The 21409-nt window shown below is 45.7% G+C and overlaps 1 protein-coding gene across 4 annotated transcripts in view; it reads right to left on the minus strand.

Annotated features, from left to right (window-relative positions):
* LOC124011079 (glutamate receptor 1-like) overlaps positions 1–21409 on the minus strand; it is a 212587-nt gene that overhangs the window by 132746 nt on the left and 58432 nt on the right. For all 4 annotated transcript variants that reach the window (XM_046324069.1, XM_046324066.1, XM_046324067.1 and 1 more), the window contains exon 4: positions 10181–10365. In XM_046324069.1, the coding sequence (XP_046180025.1) occupies positions 10181–10365 (185 nt within the window). The remainder of the gene's footprint in view (positions 1–10180; positions 10366–21409) is intronic.

Raw genomic sequence — 21409 nt, forward strand, 5'->3', positions numbered from 1 at the left:
GACATATAGAGTGTGGGTTCTGTAACTGACATATAGAGTGTGGGTTCTGTAACTGACAGAGTGTGGGTTCTGTAACTGACATATAGAGTGTGGGTTCTGTAACTGACATATAGAGTGTGGGTTCTGTAACTGACATATAGAGTGTGGGTTCTGTAACTGACATATAGAGTGTGGGTTCTGTAACTGACATATAGAGTGTGGGTTCTGTAACTGACATATAGAGTGGGGGTTCTGTAACTGACAGAGTGGGGGTTCTGTAACTGACATATAGAGTGTGGGTTCTGTAACTGACATATAGAGTGTGGGTTCTGTAACTGACATATAGAGTGTGGGTTCTGTAACTGACATATAGAGTGTGGATTCTGTAACTGACATATAGAGTGTGGGTTCTGTAACTGACATATAGAGTGTGGGTTCTGTAACTGACATATAGAGTGTGGGTTCTGTAACTGACATATAGAATGTGGGTTCTGTAACTGACATACAGAGTGTGGGTTCTGTAACTGACAGAGTGGGGGTTCTGTAACTGACATATAGAGTGTGGGTTCTGTAACTGACATATAGAGTGGGGGTTCTGTAACTGACATATAGAGTGGGGGTTCTGTAACTGACATATAGAGTGTGGGTTCTGTAACTGACAGAGTGGGGGTTCTGTAACTGACATATAGAGTGGGGGTTCTGTAACTGACATATAGAGTGTGGGTTCTGTAACTGACATATAGAGTGTGGGTTCTGTAACTGACATATAGAGTATGGGTTCTGTAACTGACATATAGAGTGTGGGTTCTGTAACTGACATATAGAGTGTGGGTTCTGTAACTGACATATAGAGTGTGGGTTCTGTAACTGACATATAGAGTGTGGGTTCTGTAACTGACATATAGAGTGGGGGTTCTGTAACTGACATATAGAGTGGGGGTTCTGTAACTGACATATAGAGTGGGGTTCTGTAACTAACTGACATATAGAGTGTGGGTTCTGTAACTGACATATAGAGTGTGGGTTCTGTAACTGACATATAGAGTGTGGGTTCTGTAACTGACATATAGAGTGTGGGTTCTGTAACTGACAGAGTGGGGGTTCTGTAACTGACATATAGAGTGTGGGTTCTGTAACTGACATATAGAGTGTGGGTTCTGTACCTGACATATAGAGTGGGGGTTCTGTAACTGACAGAGTGGGTGTTCTGTAACTGACATATAGAGTGTGGGTTCTGTAACTGACATATAGAGTGTGGGTTCTGTAACTGACATATAGAGTGCGGGTTCTGTAACTGACATATAGAGTGAGGGTTCTGTTACTGACATATAGAGTGTGGGTTCTGTAACTGACATATAGATTGTGGGTTCTGTAACTGACATATAGAGTGTGGGTTCTGTAACTGACATATAGAGTGGGGGTTCTGTAACTGACATATAGAGTGTGGGTTCTGTAACTGACATATAGCGTGTGGGTTCTGTAACTGACAGAGTGGGGGTTCTGTAACTGACATATAGAGTGTGGGTTCTGTATCTGACATATAGAGTGTGGGTTCTGTAACTGACATATAGAGTGTGGGTTCTGTAACTGACATATAGAGTGTGGGTTCTGTAACTGACATATAGAGTGTGGGTTCTGTAACTGACAGAGTGGGGGTTCTGTAACTGACATATAGAGTGTGGGTTCTGTAACTGACATATAGAGCGTGGGTTCTGTAACTGACATATAGAGTGTGGGTTCTGTAACTGACAGAGTGTGGGTTCTGTAACTGACATATAGAGTGTGGGTTCTGTAACTGACATATAGAGTGTGGGTTCTGTAAATGACATATAGAGTGTGGGTTCTGTAACTGACATATAGAGTGTGGGTTCTGTAACTGACATATAGAGTGGGGGTTCTGTAACTGACAGAGTGGGGGTTCTGTAACTGACATATAGAGTGTGGGTTCTGTAACTGACATATAGAGTGTGGGTTCTGTAACTGACATATAGAGTGTGGGTTCTGTAACTGACATATAGAGTGTGGATTCTGTAACTGACATATAGAGTGTGGGTTCTGTAACTGACATATAGAGTGTGGGTTCTGTAACTGACATATAGAGTGTGGGTTCTGTAACTGACATATAGAGTGTGGGTTCTGTAACTGACATACAGAGTGTGGGTTCTGTAACTGACATACAGAGTGTGGGTTCTGTAACTGACATATAGAGTGTGGGTTCTGTAACTGACATATAGAGTGGGGGTTCTGTAACTGACATATAGAGTGGGGGTTCTGTAACTGACATATAGAGTGGGGGTTCTGTAACTGACATATAGAGTGGGGGTTATGTAACTGACATATAGAGTGGGGGTTCTGTAACTGACATATAGAGTGTGGGTTCTGTAACTGACAGAGTGGGGGTTCTGTAACTGACATATAGAGTGTGGGTTCTGTAACTGACATATAGAGTGTGGGTTCTGTAACTGACATATAGAGTGTGGGTTCTGTAACTGACATATAGAGTGTGGGTTCTGTAACTGACATATAGAGTGTGGGTTCTGTAACTGACATATAGAGTGTGGGTTCTGTAACTGACATATAGAGTGTGGGTTCTGTAACTGACATATAGAGTGGGGGTTCTGTAACTGACATATAGAGTGTGGGTTCTGTAACTGACAGAGTGTGGGTTCTGTAACTGACATATAGAGTGTGGGTTCTGTAACTGACATATAGAGTGTGGGTTCTGTAACTGACATATAGAGTGTGGGTTCTGTAACTGACATATAGAGTGTGGGTTCTGTAACTGACATATAGAGTGTGGGTTCTGTAACTGACATATAGAGTGTGGGTTCTGTAACTGACATATAGAGTGGGGGTTCTGTAACTGACATATAGAGTGGGGGTTCTGTAACTGACATATAGAGTGGGGGTTCTGTAACTGACAGAGTGGGGGTTCTGTAACTGACATATAGAGTGTGGGTTCTGTAACTGACATATAGAGTGTGGGTTCTGTAACTGACATATAGAGTGTGGGTTCTGTAACTGACATATAGAGTGTGGGTTCTGTAACTGACAGAGTGGGGGTTCTGTAACTGACATATAGAGTGTGGGTTCTGTAACTGACATATAGAGTGTGGGTTCTGTACCTGACATATAGAGTGTGGGTTCTGTAACTGACAGAGTGGGGGTTCTGTAACTGACATATAGAGTGTGGGTTCTGTAACTGACATATAGAGTGTGGGTTCTGTAACTGACATATAGAGTGCGGGTTCTGTAACTGACATATAGAGTGAGGGTTCTGTTACTGACATATAGAGTGTGGGTTCTGTAACTGACATATAGAGTGTGGGTTCTGTAACTGACATATAGAGTGTGGGTTCTGTAACTGACATATAGAGTGGGGGTTCTGTAACTGACATATAGAGTGTGGGTTCTGTAACTGACATATAGCGTGTGGGTTCTGTAACTGACAGAGTGGGGGTTCTGTAACTGACATATAGAGTGTGGATTCTGTAACTGACATATAGAGTGTGGGTTCTGTAACTGACATATAGAGTGTGGGTTCTGTAACTGACATATAGAGTGTGGGTTCTGTAACTGACATATAGAGTGTGGGTTCTGTAACTGACAGAGTGGGGGTTCTGTAACTGACATATAGAGTGTGGGTTCTGTAACTGACATATAGAGTGTGGGTTCTGTAACTGACAGAGTGTGGGTTCTGTAACTGACATATAGAGTGTGGGTTCTGTAACTGACATATAGAGTGTGGGTTCTGTAACTGACATTTAGAGTGTGGGTTCTGTAACTGACATATAGAGTGTGGGTTCTGTAACTGACATATAGAGTGGGGGTTCTGTAACTGACATATAGAGTGTGGGTTCTGTAACTGAAAGATAGAGTGTGGGTTCTGTAACTGACATATAGAGTGTGGGTTCTGTAACTGACATATAGAGTGTGGGTTCTGTAACTGACATATAGAGTGTGGGTTCTGTAACTGACATATAGAGTGTGGGTTCTGTAACTGACATATAGAGTGTGGGTTCTGTAACTGACATATAGAGTGTGGGTTCTGTAACTGACATACAGAGTGTGGGTTCTGTAACTGACAGAGTGGGGGTTCTGTAACTGACATATAGAGTGTGGGTTCTGTAACTGACATATAGAGTGGGGGTTCTGTAACTGACATATAGAGTGGGGGTTCTGTAACTGACATATAGAGTGGGGGTTCTGTAACTGACATATAGAGTGGGGGTTATGTAACTGACATATAGAGTGGGGGTTCTGTAACTGACATATAGAGTGTGGGTTCTGTAACTGACAGAGTGGGGGTTCTGTAACTGACATATAGAGTGTGGGTTCTGTAACTGACATATAGAGTGTGGGTTCTGTAACTGACATATAGAGTGTGGGTTCTGTAACTGACATATAGAGTGTGGGTTCTGTAACTGACATATAGAGTGTGGGTTCTGTAACTGATCATGGAATTTACATGACCTCACACATTCCCAACATATTTTCTTCCTCTGAGAGTCTCCCACACGTTCATATCCTGTTAGTGTGTGTGTGTGTGTGTGTGTGTGTGTGTGTGTGTGTGTGTGTGTGTGTGTGTGTGTGTGTGTGTGTGTGTGTGTGTGTGTGTGTGTGTGTGTGTGTGTGTGTGTGTGTGTGTGTGTGTGTGTGTGTGTGTGTGTGTGTGTGTGTGTGTGTGTGTGTGTGTGTGTATCAGGCTGGAAGGCATGGCAGACAGTTGCATTAGATATTAAGGGTGACCCTAGCACAAGGCATGTCCTGCAGCGCAATGTAGCCTCCGGCAAGGAAAGGCACGAGGCCTAGAGACACTGATACCCAAGACTGGGGAAAAATTATGGAGAGGCACGAGGCCTAGAGACACTGATACCCAAGACTGGGGAAAGATGATGGAGAGGCACGAGGCCTAGAGACACTGATACCCAAGACTGGGGGAAGATGATGGAGAGGCACGAGGCCTAGAGACACTGATACCCAAGACTGGGGGAAGATGATGGAGAGGCACGAGACCTAGCGATACTGATACCCAAGACTGGGGAAAGTTGATGGAGAGGCACGAGGCCTAGAGATACCGATACCCAAGACTGGGGAAAGATGATGGAGAGGCACGAGGCCTAGAGACACTGATACCCAAGACTGGGGAAAGATGATGGAGAGGCACGAGGCCTAGAGACACTGATACCCAAGACTGGGGAAAGATGATGGAGAGGCACGAGGCCTAGAGACACTGATACCCAAGACTGGGGAAAGATGATGAAGAGGCACGAGGCCTAGAGACACTGATACCCAAGACTGGGGGAAGATGATGGAGAGGCACGAGGCCTAGAGACACTGATACCCAAGACTGGGGGAAGATGATGGAGAGGCACGAGGCCTAGAGACACTGATACCCAAGACTGGGGAAAGATGATGGAGAGGCACGAGGCCTAGAGACACTGATACCCAAGACTGGGGGAAGATGATGGAGAGGCACGAGGCCTAGAGACACTGATACCCAAGACTGGGGGAAGATGATGGAGAGGCACGAGGCCTAGAGACACTGATACCCAAGACTGGGGAAAGATGATGGAGAGGCACGAGGCCTAGAGACACTGATACCCAAGACTGGGGAAAGATGATGGAGAGGCACGAGGCCTAGAGACACTGATACCCAAGACTGGGGAAAGATGATGGAGAGGCACGAGGCCTAGAGACACTGATACCCAAGACTGGGGGAAGATGATGGAGAGGCACGAGGCCTAGAGACACTGATACCCAAGACTGGGGAAAGATGATGGAGAGGCACGAGGCCTAGAGACGCTGATACCCAAGACTGGGGAAAGATGATGGAGAGGCACGAGGCCTAGAGACACTGATACCCAAGACTGGGGAAAGATGATGAAGAGGCACGAGGCCTAGAGACACTGATACCCAAGACTGGGGGAAGATGATGGAGAGGCACGAGGCCTAGAGACACTGATACCCAAGACTGGGGGAAGATGATGGAGAGGCACGAGGCCTAGAGACACTGATACCCAAGACTGGGGAAAGATGATGGAGAGGCACGAGGCCTTGAGACACTGATACCCAAGACTGGGGGAAGATGATGGAGAGGCACGAGGCCTAGAGACACTGATACCCAAGACTGGGGAAAGATGATGGAGAGGCACGAGGCCTAGAGACACTGATACCCAAGACTGGGGGAAGATGATGGAGAGGCACGAGGCCTAGAGACACTGATACCCAAGACTGGGGAAAGATGATGGAGAGGCACGAGGCCTAGAGACACTGATACCCAAGACTGGGGAAAGATGATGGAGAGGCACGAGGCCTAGAGACACTGATACCCAAGACTGGGGAAAGATGATGGAGAGGCACGAGGCCTAGAGACACTGATACCCAAGACTGGGGGAAGATGATGGAGAGGCACGAGGCCTAGAGACACTGATACCCAAGACTGGGGAAAGATGATGGAGAGGCACGAGGCCTAGAGACGCTGATACCCAAGACTGGGGGAAGATGATGGAGAGGCATGAGGCCTAGAGATACTGATACCCAAGACTGGGGAAAGATGATGGAGAGGCACGAGGCCTGGACACACTGATACCCAAGACTGGGGAAAGATGATGGAGAGGCACGAGGCCTGGAGACACTGATACCCAAGACACTGGGGAGCAACATCAGCACAATAACTGTTTGTCGGGAGCTTCATGAAATGGGTTTCTGTGGCCGAGCAGCCACTCACAAGTCTAAGATCACCATGTCAATGCCAAGTGTCGGCTGGAGTGGTGTAATGTTTTCCGCCACTGGAGCAGTGGAAACACGTTCTCTGTCGTGATGAATCATGCTACACTATCTCGCAGTCTGACGGACAAGTCTGGGTTTGGTGGATAACAGGAGAACGCTACCTGCCCCAATGCATAGGGCCAACTGTAAAGTTTGTTGAAGAAGGAACAACGGTCTGGGGCTGTTTTTCATGGTTCATGCTAGTTCCAGTAAAGGGAAATCTTAATACTACAGCATACCATGACATTCAAGATGATTCTGTGCTTCCAACTTTGTGGCAACAGTTTGGGGAAGACCCTTTCCTGTTTCAGCATGACAATGCCCCTGTGGACAAAGCGAGGTCCATAAAGAAATGGTTTGTCGAGATCGGTGTGGAAGAACTTGACTGCATTACAACTCGAACATCTTCGGGATGAACTGAAACGCCAACATCGAGCCAGGCCTAATCGCCCAACATCGAGCCAGGCCTAATCGCCCAACATCGAGCCAGGCCTAATCGCCCAACATCGAGCCATGCCTAATCGCCCAACATCGAGCCAGGCCTAATCGTCCAACATCGAGCCAGGCCTAATCGCCCAACATCGAGCTAGGCCTAATCGCCCAACATTGAGCGAGGCCTAATCGCCCAACATCGAGCCAGGCTTATTCGCCCAACATCGAGCCAGGCCTAATCGCCCAACATCGAGCCAGGCTTATTCGCCCAACATCGAGCCAGGCATAATCTCCCAACATCGAGCCAGGCCTAATCGCCCAACATCGAGCCAGGCCTAATACATCGAGCCAGGCCTAATTGCCCAACATCGAGCCAGGCCTAATCGCCCAACATCGAGCCAGGCCTAATCGCCCAACATCGAGCCAGGCCTAATCGCCCAACATCGAGCCAGGCATAATCGCCCAATATCGAGCCAGGCATAATCGCCCAACATCGAGCCAGGCATAATCGCCCAACATCGAGCCAGGCATAATCGCCCAACATCGAGCCAGGCCTAATCGCCCAACATCGAGCCAGGCCTAATCGCCCAACATCGAGCCAGGCCTAATCGCCCAACATCGAGCCAGGCCTATCGCCCAACATCGAGCCAGGCCTAATCGCTCAACATCGAGCCAGGCATAATCGCCCAACATCAGTGCCGACCTCACTAATGCTTGTGGCTGAATGGAAGCAAGTCCCCGCAGCAATGTTCCAACATCTAGTGGAAAGTCTTCCCAGAAGAGTGGAGGCTGTTATAGCAGCGAAGGGGGGACCAACTCCATATTAACACGCATGATTTTGGAATGATATGTTCATGCTAACATTTGGGTGCCTGCATACGTGTATGTGTCTGTGTGTGCACGTGTGGGTCCCTGTGTGTGTGTATAACAAACAGGCCGCTATAGAGCAGGGTGCAGACCTCTGTGATGGATGGAGTCTGTCTGAGCGGAGAACTGCGGTGGCTCAGCTGCTGTAAACTGGTGAGAATTGATGCAACTACCTTAAGTGTGGACACCAGGTCATCAATAACACTCACACACACTCACACATCAGACACTGCCTTCACACAGCTAGAGCCAAGCGTTGGAGGAGAGAGAGGGGATAGACGTCTCTGTTCTTTCTGTGTGTATCTGTGTGTGGGAGGGGGAAGGATGCATAAGTATGGGGGAGTGAGTGGGGTAGTGGTGCGTGTGTGTTTGTGTGTGTGCATGTATCATTAAGGGCATCCCTGTGTGTGTGTGTGCGTGTGCATAAGTATCATTAAGGGCTTCCCTGTGTGTGTGTGTGTGTGTGTGTGTGTGTGTGTGTGTGTGTGTGTGTGTGTGTGTGTGTGTGTGTGTGTGTGTGTGTGTGTGTGTGTGTGTGTGTGTGTGTGTGTGTGTGTGTGTGTGTGTGTGTGTGTGTGTGTGTGTGTGTGTGTGTGTGTGTGTGTGTTGTGTGTGTGTGTGTGCGCATGTGTGTGTGTGTGCGCATGTGTGTGTGTGTGTGTGTGTGTGTGTGTGTGTGTGTGTGTGTGTGTGTGTGTGTGTGTGTGTGTGTGTGTGTGTGTGTGTGTGTGTGTGTGTGTGTGTGTGTGTGTGTGTGTGTGTGTGTGTGTGTGTGTGTCATTAATTGCTATGCCAGGATACACCCTTCCCAGGCAGCAGTAGCGTGGAGAGTAAGTGTTTCTCTTCAGCTCCAAATGTCAACCTAACCGTATCTATATCTCCTGTCTATAATACACTGAGACTAATAAACTACACCGGACCACTGCCTGGGAGGATCATCTCTTCCACAGGTTGGCCTTTATTGTCAGGAATCATGCCCTGGAGGCAGCTCTACAAAGTAGTCACTCTGGCACAACCATAAAGTCATAAAGTCTGAAACCCTAACCTAACCCTTACCTTAACCCTAACCTGAACCACACTCCTAACCCTAATGCCTAACCTTAACCTTAAATAACAACCAAAAAGGTCATTTTTGTTTTTACACATTTTTATGATATAGCCCATTTTGACTTTACTGCTGGCCTATCAAGCGGAAGATTCTTGACAATAAACATCAACCTGCCTCTTTTACCTTCTCTTCTATCTCTTGTTATTACTCTCTGTCTTTCTTTCTCCCCTCTTTTGCTGGCTATGTGGTATTTATTAAAATTATGTCACACGTGCAACAGAGCAATGCTTTTTTAAATGTCTGGATTTATTTTAATTCACAGAAAGCAAAATTACGATGGCACATATCAGGCCCACTTTTTTAATTCGCACAGCATTTTTATGTGAATCCAGTTCTGGCTGATCAAAGTTCTGGCTGACCCAGATCTGTCAAAGTTCATGGACCACTGCTTGCCCTTTTTGCCATTACTAGCCCATTTCTAACCCATTTCTAGCCCAATACTAGCCCATTACTAGCCCATTACTAGCCCATTACTAGACCATTACTAGCCCAATACTAGCCCATTACTAGCCCATTACTAGTCCATTACTAGCCCATTACTAGCCCATTTCTAGCCCAATACTAGCCCATTACTAGCCCATTACTAGCCCATTACTAGCCCAATACTAGCGATGGAGATGACTGGCTCAATCTCTCAGCCTCTCATTACCTTTTTGAGGATGAGGTGAGTCTCTCAGTCTCTCGTTCCCTTTTTGAGGATGAGGTGAGTCTCTCAGTCTCTCGTTCCCTTTTTGAGGATGAGGTGAGTCTCTCAGTCTCTCGTTATCGTTTTAAGGATGAGGTGAGTCTCTCATTACCTTTTTGAGGATGAGGTGAGTCTCTCAGTCTCTCTTTATCGTTTTGAGGATGAGGTGAGTCTCTCATTACCTTTTTGAGGATGAGGTGAGTCTCTCAGTCTCTCGTTACATTTTTGAGGATGAGGTGAGTCTCTCAGTCTCTCATTACCTTTTTGAGGATGAGGTGAGTCTCTCAGTCTCTCGTTATCGTTTTGAGGATGAGGTGGGTCTATCATTCTCTTGTTACCTTTTTGAGGATGGAGGTGAGTCTTTCGGTCTCACAGTCAATGATGATCTGTCCCTCCTTCCTCTTGTCCAGGTCTTGAAACACCTTGAGGAATGAGGCCTCCGTCATGGTCTCTACGTTGACAGACGTCACCAGCCAGCTCCGCTCAGCAGCCGTGTCCAGGACCTTCTGCAGCACAGACAGGCCTACAAGTCGGGTCAAAAGTCAGAGGTCAGGGGTTAGAGGTGAACTATGGCTGTGTTCCAAAATCATATTCCCAAAATGCTCTGGATGGTACTATCCATCAGTAACACATCTGTCATGCGAACATACAGTAGGACTATCCATCAATAATACATATGTCATGCGAACATACAGTAGGATTATCCATCAGTAATACATCTGTCATGCTAACATACAGTAGGATTATCCATCAGTAATACATCTGTCATGCGAACATACAGTAGGACTATCCATCAGTAATACATCTGTCATGCTAACATACAGTAGGATTATCCATCAGTAATACATCTGTCATGCGAACATACAGTAGAACTATCCATCAATAATACATCTGTCATGCTAACATACAGTAGGACTATCCATCAGTAATACATCTGTCATGCGAACATACAGTAGGACTATCCATCAGTAACACATCTGTCATGCTAACATACAGTAGGACTATCCATCAGTAACACATCTGTCATGCGAACATACAGTAGGACTATCCATCAGTAACACATCTGTCATATTAGTAGGACTATCCTGTCACGCCTTGGTCTTAGTATTTTGTGTTTTCTTTAATTATTTGTTCAGGCCAGGGTGTGACAGGGGTTTATTGTGTTGTCTTTTTTTTTTTTTTTTGTAGGCATTGGGATTGTGGCTGATGAGGGGTGTGTCTAGCATAGGCTTGGCTGCCTGAGGCGGTTCTCAATCAGAGTCAGGTGATTCTCGTTGTCTCTGATTGGGAACCATATTTAGGTAGCCTGGATTTCACTGTGTATTTTGTGGGTGATTGTTCCTGTCTCTGTGTTAGTTATTCACCAGACAGGCTGTATAGGTTTTCACGTTCTGTTTGTTGTTTTGTAATATTTCTAAGTTATTTCATGTATCGCTATTCTTCATTAAAGAACATGAGTAACCACCACGCTGCATTTTGGTCCGCTTCTCCTTCAACAGACGAACGCTGTTACATATCCATCAGTAACACATCTGTCATGCTAACATACAGTAGGACTATCCATCAGTAACACATCTGTCATGCTAACATACAGTAGGACTATCCATCAGTAATACATCTGTCATGCTAACATACAGTAGGACTATCCATCAGTAACACATCTGTCATGCTAACATACAGTAGGACTATCCATCAGTAACACATCTGTCATGCTAACATACAGTAGGACTATCCATCAGTAATACATCTGTCATGCTAACATACAGTAGGACTATCCATCAGTAATACATCTGTCATGCTAACATACAGTAGGACTATCCATTAGTAATACATCTGCCATGCTAACATACAGTAGGACTATCCATCAGTAATACATCTGTCATGCTAACATACGGTAGGATTATCCATCAGTAACACATCTGTCATGCTAACATACAGTAGGACTATCCATCAGTAACACATCTGTCATGCTAACATACAGTAGGACTATCCATCAGTAATACATCTGTCATGCTAACATACAGTAGGACTATCCATCAGTAATACATCTGTCATGCTAACATACAGTAGGACTATCCATCAGTAATACATCTGTCATGCTAACATACAGTAGGACTATCCATCAATGATACATCTGTCATGCTAACATACAGTAGGACTATCCATCAGTAATACATCTGTCATGCTAACATACAGTAGGACTATCCATCAATGATACATCTGTCATGCTAACATACAGTAGGACTATCCATCAGTAATACATCTGTCATGCTAACATACAGTAGGACTATCCATCAGTAATACATCTGTCATGCTAACATACAGTAGGACTATCCATCAGTAATACATCTGTCATGCTAACATACAGTAGGACTATCCATCAATGATACATCTGTCATGCTAACATACAGTAGGACTATCCATCAGTAATATATCTGTCATGCTAACATACAGTAGGACTATCCATCAGTAATACATCTGTCATGCTAACATACAGTAGGACTATCCATCAGTAATACATCTGGCATGCTAACATACAGTAGGACTATCCATCAGTAATATATCTGTCATGCTAACATACAGTAGGACTATCCATCAGTAATACATCTGTCATGCTAACATACAGTAGGACTATCCATCAGTAACACATCTGTCATGCTAACATACAGTAGGACTATCCATCAGTAATACATCTGTCATGCTAACATACAGTAGGACTATCCATCAGTAATACATCTGTCATGCTAACATACAGTAGGACTATCCATCAGTAATACATCTGTCATGCTAACATACAGTAGGACTATCCATCAGTAACACATCTGTCATGCGAACATACAGTAGGATTATCCATCAGTAATACATCTGTCATGTTAGTAGGACTATCCTGTCACGCCTTGGTCTTAGTATTTTGTGTTTTCTTTAATTATTTGTTCAGGCCAGGGTGTGACAGGGGTTTATTGTGTTGTCGTTTTTTTTTTGTAGGCATTGGGATTGTGGCTGATGAGGGGTGTGTCTAGCATAGGCTTGGCTGCCTGAGGCGGTTCTCAATCAGAGTCAGGTGATTCTCGTTGTCTCTGATTGGGAACCATATTTAGGTAGCCTGGATTTCACTGTGTATTTTGTGGGTGATTGTTCCTGTCTCTGTGTTAGTTATTCACCAGACAGGCTGTATAGGTTTTCACGTTCCGTTTGTTGTTTTGTAATATTTCTAAGTTATTTCATGTATCGCTATTCTTCATTAAAGAACATGAGTAACCACCACGCTGCATTTTGGTCCGCTTCTCCTTCAACAGACGAACGCTGTTACATATCCATCAGTAACACATCTGTCATGCTAACATACAGTAGGACTATCCATCAGTAACACATCTGTCATGCTAACATACAGTAGGACTATCCATCAGTAACACATCTGTCATGCTAACATACAGTAGGATTATCCATCAGTAACACATCTGTCATGCTAACATACAGTAGGACTATCCATCAGTAACACATCTGTCATGCTAACATACAGTAGGACTATCCATCAGTAACACATCTGTCATGCTAACATACAGTAGGACTATCCATCAGTAATACATCTGTCATGCTAACATACAGTAGGACTATCCATCAGTAACACATCTGTCATGCTAACATACAGTAGGACTATCCATCAGTAACACATCTGTCATGCTAACATACAGTAGGACTATCCATCAGTAACACATCTGTCATGCTAACATACAGTAGGACTATCCATCAGTAATACATCTGTCATGCTAACATACAGTAGGACTATCCATCAGTAACACATCTGTCATGCTAACATACAGTAGGACTATCCATCAGTAACACATCTGTCATGCTAACATACAGTAGGACTATCCATCAGTAATACATCTGTCATGCTAACATACAGTAGGACTATCCATCAGTAATACATCTGTCATGCTAACATACAGTAGGACTATCCATCAGTAATACATCTGTCATGCTAACATACAGTAGGACTATCCATCAGTAACACATCTGTCATGCTAACATACAGTAGGACTATCCATTAGTAATACATCTGTCATGCTAACATACAGTAGGACTATCCATCATACGACTTTCTGACAGCACAGCAATGTAATATATGAGTACCGTCTCCAGAGGGATAGTTCATTATGATGACTGGGATGCCATGTACAGGTATGATGTTACAGCACTCGTTGCTCCTCTGAATAATCCCTCCACACACACACACAAACACACACTCACAGACATGTGCACACACACACACACACACACACACACACACACACACACACACACACACACACACACACACACACACACACACACACACACACACACACACACACACACACACACACACACACACACACCACACACACACAGGGCCGGCCCCAGGCATAAGCTTTTATTGTTTTAGGAACTCAGACGGGGTCTCAGCTTACTATTGAAAGTTAGAATTGTAGAATACACCAGGTACAATTTCAAAATGTGTTTGTGCATCAGCAGTTTTTCTCTTTTTATGTCAGTCACTGACAGTCACTCAATTAGCCATGTCAGCTAACATGTATTAGATTAGTCAATTAGTCTAGCCAGCTATCTAAACTTATAGTAATCATGCCGAATACTAACCGGGCACGCAGTACACATGCCCAGGGACCCTGACATCCAGAGGGTCCCTATTGATGTTGTTCGTAATTCTCACTCAGATATCATATTAACATGGCATAAGTCATTAAGAAATGTGTAGAATTGCAGAAAATGATCTGTAAAACTAAAACAATAGCAAAATTAGTAGAATTGCATGAAATGTGTTATAAATATGCAACATTTTCTCTACGGCCCATGGCAAAATGTGTAGAATTGCAGGAAATGAAAGGTAAACTTTTCACTCCATCGTCAAGAGCCACTAAATGTTTTGCCCCGAGGTGGGGGCCCCACAACCAAAGCTCAAGGCTCAAGGCTAAGGCTGGCCCTGCACACACACGCACACACCCAGACATCCATGCAAATGCACACAGACCCTCAGAGGCACCAATTACACCCAGGCCACACCATTAAGCTGTCCCCATAGGCTAAAAGCATCTAAAGCATCATGGGGGAACAGGCTAGGGAGCATCATGGGGGAACAGGCTAGGGAGCATCATGGGGGAACAGGCTAGGGAGCATCATGGGAGAACAGACTAGGGAGCATCATGGAAGAACAGGCTAGGGAGCATCATGGGGGAACAGGCTAGGGAGCATCATGGGAGAACAGGCTAGGGAGCATCATGGGAGAACAGGCTAGGGAGCATCATGGGGGAACAGGCTAGGGAGCATCATGGGAGAACAGGCTAGGGAGCATCATGGGAGAACAGGCTAGGGAGCATCATGGGAGAACAGGCTAGGGAGCATCATGGGGGAACAGGCTAGGGAGCATCATGGGAGAACAGGCTAGGGAGCATCATGGGAGAACAGGCTAGGGAGCATCATGGGAGAACAGGCTAGGGAGCATCATGGGGGAACAGGCTAGGGAGCATCATGGGAGAACAGGCTAGGGAGCATCATGGGGGAACAGGCTAGGGAGCATCATGGGGGAACAGGTTAGGGAGCATCATGGGGGAACAGGCTAGGGAGCATCATGGGGGAACAGGCTAGGGAGCATCATGGGAGAACAGGCTAGGGAGCATCATGGGGGAACAGGCTAGGGAGCATCATGGGGGAACAGGCTAGGGAGCATCATGGGGGAACAGGCTAGGGAGCATCGTGGGGGAACAGGCTAGGGAGCATCATTGGAGAACAGGCTAGGGAGCATCATGGGAGAACAGGCTAGGGAGCATCGTGGGGGAACAGGCTAGGGAGCATCATTGGAGAACAGGCTAGGGAGCATCATGGGAGAACAGGCTAGGGAGCATCGTGGGGGAACAGGCTAGGGAGCATCATTGGAGAACAGGCTAGGGAGCATCATGGGAGAACAGGCTAGGGAGCATAGTGGGAGAACAGGCTAGGGAGCATCATGGGGGAACAGGCTAGGGAGCATCATGGGAGAACAGGCTAGGGAGCATCATGGGAGAACACACAGGGACAGGAAATATGACGCGATTAGGGAATGCATCGATCATGGCTGCAGATAAAGAGTGTGGGAGCCACACACAAACACACAGTATCATGTTAGACTAATCAGAATCCTCCTGGGAGGGGAGAGACAGTTGTTCCAGGAGGTAAACAAATCTTTTACATGCAGCAGAGCGGCGGCCATTACTGAAGCAAATACTGAATTACACCAATTACATTATAAGCTAAGCTAATATTCCACCCAGCCAATCACAACTACACTAGAGAGAATAATCAGAAATTGCATTTTTGTATGCAACCTCTGTTCTTGGTGAGAATGTCTGATACATACATATGACCCTCTTTACATATTTCACGTGCCATATTTGCAGCAGGGTTGTTGGTGTGTCTAACTAGTCAGAGTTATGGTGAAAGGTGATAGATGTCTGGCTGACTAACTAGTCAGAGTTATGGTGAAAGGTGATAGATGTCTGGCTGTCTAACTAGTCAGAGTTACGGTGAAAGGTGATAGATGTCTGGCTGTCTAACTAGTCAGAGTTACGGTGAAAGGTGATAGATGTCTGGCTGACTAACTAGTCAGAGTTATGGTGAAAGGTGATAGATGTCTGGCTGACTAACTAGTCAGAGTTATGGTGAAAGGTGATAGATGTCTGGCTGTCTAACTAGGCAGAGTTATGGTGAAAGGTGATAGATGTCTGGCTGACTAACTAGTCAGAGTTATGGTGAAAGGTGATAGATGTCTGGCTGACTAACTAGTCAGAGTTATGGTGAAAGGTGATAGATGTCTGGCTGACTAACTAGGCAGAGTTATGGTGAAAGGTGATAGATGTCTGGCTGACTAACTAGTCAGAGTTATGGTGAAAGGTGATAGGTGTCTGGCTGACTAACTAGGCAGAGTTACGGTGAAAGGTGATAGATGTCTGGCTGACTAACTAGTCAGAGTTATGGTGAAAGGTGATAGATGTCTGGCTGACTAACTAGGCAGAGTTACGGTGAAAGGTGATAGATGTCTGGCTGACTAACTAGTCAGAGTTACGGTGAAAGGTGATAGATGTCTGGCTGACTAACTAGGCAGAGTTACGGTGAAAGGTGATAGATGTCTGGCTGACTAACTAGTCAGAGTTATGGTGAAAGGTGATAGATGTCTGGCTGACTAACTAGGCAGAGTTACGGTGAAAGGTGATAGATGTCTGGCTGACTAACTAGTCAGAGTTACGGTGAAAGGTGATAGATGTCTGGCTGACTAACTAGGCAGAGTTACGGTGAAAGGTGATAGATGTCTGGCTGACTAACTAGTCAGAGTTACGGTGAAAGGTGATAGATGTCTGGCTGACTAACTAGGCAGAGTTACGGTGAAAGGTGATAGATGTCTGGCTGACTAACTAGTCAGAGTTATGGTGAAAGGTGATAGATGTCTGGCTGACTAACTAGTCAGAGTTATGGTGAAAGGTGATAGATGTCTGGCTGACTAACTAGTCAGAGTTATGGTGAAAGGTGATAGGTGTCTGGCTGTCTAACTAGTCAGAGTTATGGTGAAAGGTGATAGATGTCTGGCTGACTAACTAGTCAGAGTTATGGTGAAAGGTGATAGGTGTCTGGCTGACTAACTAGTCAGAGTTATGGTGAAAGGTGATAGATGTCTGGCTGACTAACTAGTCAGAGTTATGGTGAAAGGTGATAGATGTCTGGCTGACTAACTAGTCAGAGTTATGGTGAAAGGTGATAGATGTCTGGCTGACTAACTAGGCAGAGTTACGGTGAAAGGTGATAGATGTCTGGCTGACTAACTAGTCAGAGTTATGGTGAAAGGTGATAGATGTCTGGCTGACTAACTAGGCAGAGTTACGGTGAAAGGTGATAGATGTCTGGCTGACTAACTAGTCAGAGTTATGGTGAAAGGTGATAGATGGCTGGCTGACTAACTAGTCAGAGTTACGGTGAAAGGTGATAGATGTCTGGCTGACTAACTAGTCAGAGTTATGGTGAAAGGTGATAGTTGTCTGGCTCCATTGGATGGTTCAGAGGACAGGTTGAGAAGCGGTTTTAAGGGGGTTTGTGACACTTGATATCTCAAGTTGGATGTCGGTCCACCACCTCAAGCTCAACTTCGACAAGACGGAGCTTCTCTTCCTCCCGGGGAAGGTCTGCCCACTCAAAGATCTCTCCATCATGGTTGACAACTCCACAGTGTCTCCCTCCCAGAGTGCATGCGCCACAGCATCTGCAACTCACGGTTGGCTAGGCTCCCCGCTTGTGCCATCAAACCCCTGCAGAACGCTGGAGCCCACCTGGTTTTCTCATGTCACCCTGCTCCTCCACACACTCCACTGGCTTCCAGTCAAAGCTCACATCTACTACAAGACCATGGTGCTTACAAGAGGAACTGCCCATCCCTACCCCAACCCGAGCACTCCGTTGTAACACCTCAGGTCTCTTGGCCCTCCCACCCCTACGGAAGGGCAGCTCCCACTCAGCCCAGTCCAAGCTCTTCTCTGTCCCAGCACCCCAATGGGAAAGCAGCTCCCGCTCAGCCCAGTCCAAGCTCTTTTCTGTCCCAGCACCCCAATGGGAAAGCAGCTCCCGCTCAGCCCAGTCCAAGCTCTTTTCTGTCCCAGCACCCCAATGGGAAAGCAGCTCCCGCTCAGCCCAGTCCAAGCTCTTCTCTGTCCCAGCACCCCAATGGGAAAGCAGCTCCCGCTCAGCCCAGTCCAAGCTCTTCTCTGTCCCAGCACCCCAATGGGAAAGCAGCTTCCCCCTGAAGCTAGAACAGCAGAGTCCCTGCCCATCTTCTGGAAACATCTGAAACCCTACCTCTTCAAACAGTACCTTAAATAATCACCATCCTCGCCTGAACCAGCACTTGCACTTGACCCCCCTCCCCCTCCCCTTTCTAGCTCTGACTCCACTGATAGCTACTTTATTCAGGAAAAATGTACTTAGTATAACTGAGATATGTGGTTGTCCCACCTAGTTCTCTTCAGATCAATGCACTAACTGTAAGTAGCTCTGGATAAGTGTCTGCTAAATGACTAAAATGTAATTCCAATTTACTACAGACAGATGCTGCCTTGATCCACCGATCTACACTATTAATGGTGCCTGTCTTGTCTTTATGTCAGGGTCGATACCTACATGACAACTGGAGATTCATAGCAACTTTACTACGGCTGAAATGGATGAATATAAATCACAAAATCTGAACGAAAAACTAAGGAGTAGGAGGATAGTGTGGCTAGGCTTTTGTTCAGTGGGCTAATACAGTCCTATTGTGTTCAGAAGACCTGGTTTCAAACCCAGCAGTCAGTCACAAACTATTGATTGCTATGTACAGCAGAGAACACCAAAAAGGGAGCTTCTACTCAGGACCACTGTCAACTCCTCTGTTTACCACTGCCAACTCCTCTGCTTCAGAGTGGTTAGTTGCAGGACAACTGTCAACTCCTCTGTTTACCACTGTCAACTCCTCTGTTTCAAAGTGGTTCGTTTAAGGACCATGGACAACTCCTCTGTTTCAGAGTGGTTAGTTTCAGGACCATGGCCAACTCCTCAGTTTCTGAGTGGTTAGATTCAGGACCATGGCCAACTCCTAAGTTTAAGAGTGGTTCGTTTCAGGACCATGGCCAACTCCTCTGTTTCAGAGTGGTTAGTTTCAGACAGAAAACACAACATTTTGATGCTCAACTTTCTTTTGGAATCTGGCCCTCATAAGAGCTAACTTGACTAACACATGGAGGTACCGACACGTGGGAGAAGAGAGCATGGGGAGCAAGAGAGAGAGAGCAGATCGAGAGAGAGCAGGGGGAGAGAGAGCAGAGAGAGAGCAGGGGGAGAGAGCAAGAGAGTGAGAGAGGAGAGAGCAGGGAGAGACCAGGGGGAGAGAGCAAGAGAGTGAGAGAGAGGATAGAGCAGGGAGAGCAAGAGAGAGATAGCAGATCGAGAGAGAGCAGGTGGAGAGAGAGCAGAGAGAGAGCAGGGGGAGAGAGCAAGAGAGAGAGCAGGGGGAGAGAGAGCAGAGAGAGAGCAGGGGAAGAGAGCAAGATAGAGTGCAGAGAGAGAGCAGGGGGAGAGAGCAAGAGAGTGAGAGAGAGGAGAGAGCAAGAGAGTGCGAGAGAGGGGAGAGAGAGAGTGAGAGCGAGCGAGGGAGAGAGAATATAAACGGACCATTTTGTAAATATCATTTATGAGGGTTTCAATGGTCATTTACATTTCTTTAGTTACCGACAGTTGCTTAATAGCACATCTACACAGGTGTTATCGTGGGTGAATTAACAGCACATCTACACAGGTGTTATCGTGGGTGAATTAATAGCACATCTACACAGGTGTTATCATGGGTGAATTAATAGCACATCTACACAGGTGTTATCGTGGGTGAATTAATAGCACATCTACACAGGTGTTATCGTGGGTGAATTAATAGCACATCTACACAGGTGTTATCGTGGGTGAATTAATAGCACATCTACACAGGTGTTATCGTGGGTGAATTAATAGCACATCTACACAGGTGTTATCGTGGGTGAATTAATAGCACATCTACACAGGTGTTATCGTGGGTGAATTAATAGCACATCTACACAGGTTTTATCGTGGGTGAAAATAGTATTAAAATCCCTGCAACTGCAAGAAAATGGCAAAACTCAGAGATATATCCCTGCTTTTACTCGTGTTGCGTCCCCATTCCCTTTATTGTGCACTACTTTAGGAAATAGGGTGCCATTTGGGACGCAGCCCATCTCTCCAGTTAAAGCACTTAAAAAGTCATATTTGTAAAGAGAAGTTGTAAATGTATGAGACCATAAAGCTTTTTGGGCTGTGTAGACAGATGGTAATATGAAATAAACAAAGAGTCTTTTTGAATGCCAAGGTGCTGAAATGTGAGCAACAGGAAAACCTGCATGAACACACAGAATGTACAGGTATACATAAATGTATGGCAACGTAAGTCTCTCCCCCAGGCATTCAACTTTAATCCACATCCAGCCCTACATACCAATGGATGGAGAATCTCCCAATCAGCACACCAAGGAGGCAGAGCCCTCCTGGGGACTAACCACAGACTGCTTTCATCTACACTGACAAAGATGCCTGTCTGCATATCTCTATTTAGCCCTGTGATAAGGAACAAAGTGCCATCTACAACGACCTGAAGACCTGCAGGCACACAGACACATACACACACACCCTACCAGAAGAAACACACACACTGTAATCGCACAAACACATGTTTTTCTTACAGGCTTAAAATAACCCTTTGGACACACAGCTGGAGAATAGTATCCAGGCAACAGCAGGCAATGTAGGTGATGATATGGATTCCAGAACCCTCAATTCCATCACTCAATTACTACGGGGGTTGGGGGGGGGTATTGACCTTACACACACATACATACACGCCACACGTGCACACACACACAAACCCACACAACAACATACAAACAGCAGGGTTAATCACACATACAAACACACAACCCCACACAACAACATACAAACAACAGGGTTAGTCA

Source organism: Oncorhynchus gorbuscha, linkage group LG23, assembly GCF_021184085.1.
Source record: "Oncorhynchus gorbuscha isolate QuinsamMale2020 ecotype Even-year linkage group LG23, OgorEven_v1.0, whole genome shotgun sequence".
Classification (NCBI taxonomy): domain Eukaryota; kingdom Metazoa; phylum Chordata; class Actinopteri; order Salmoniformes; family Salmonidae; genus Oncorhynchus; species Oncorhynchus gorbuscha.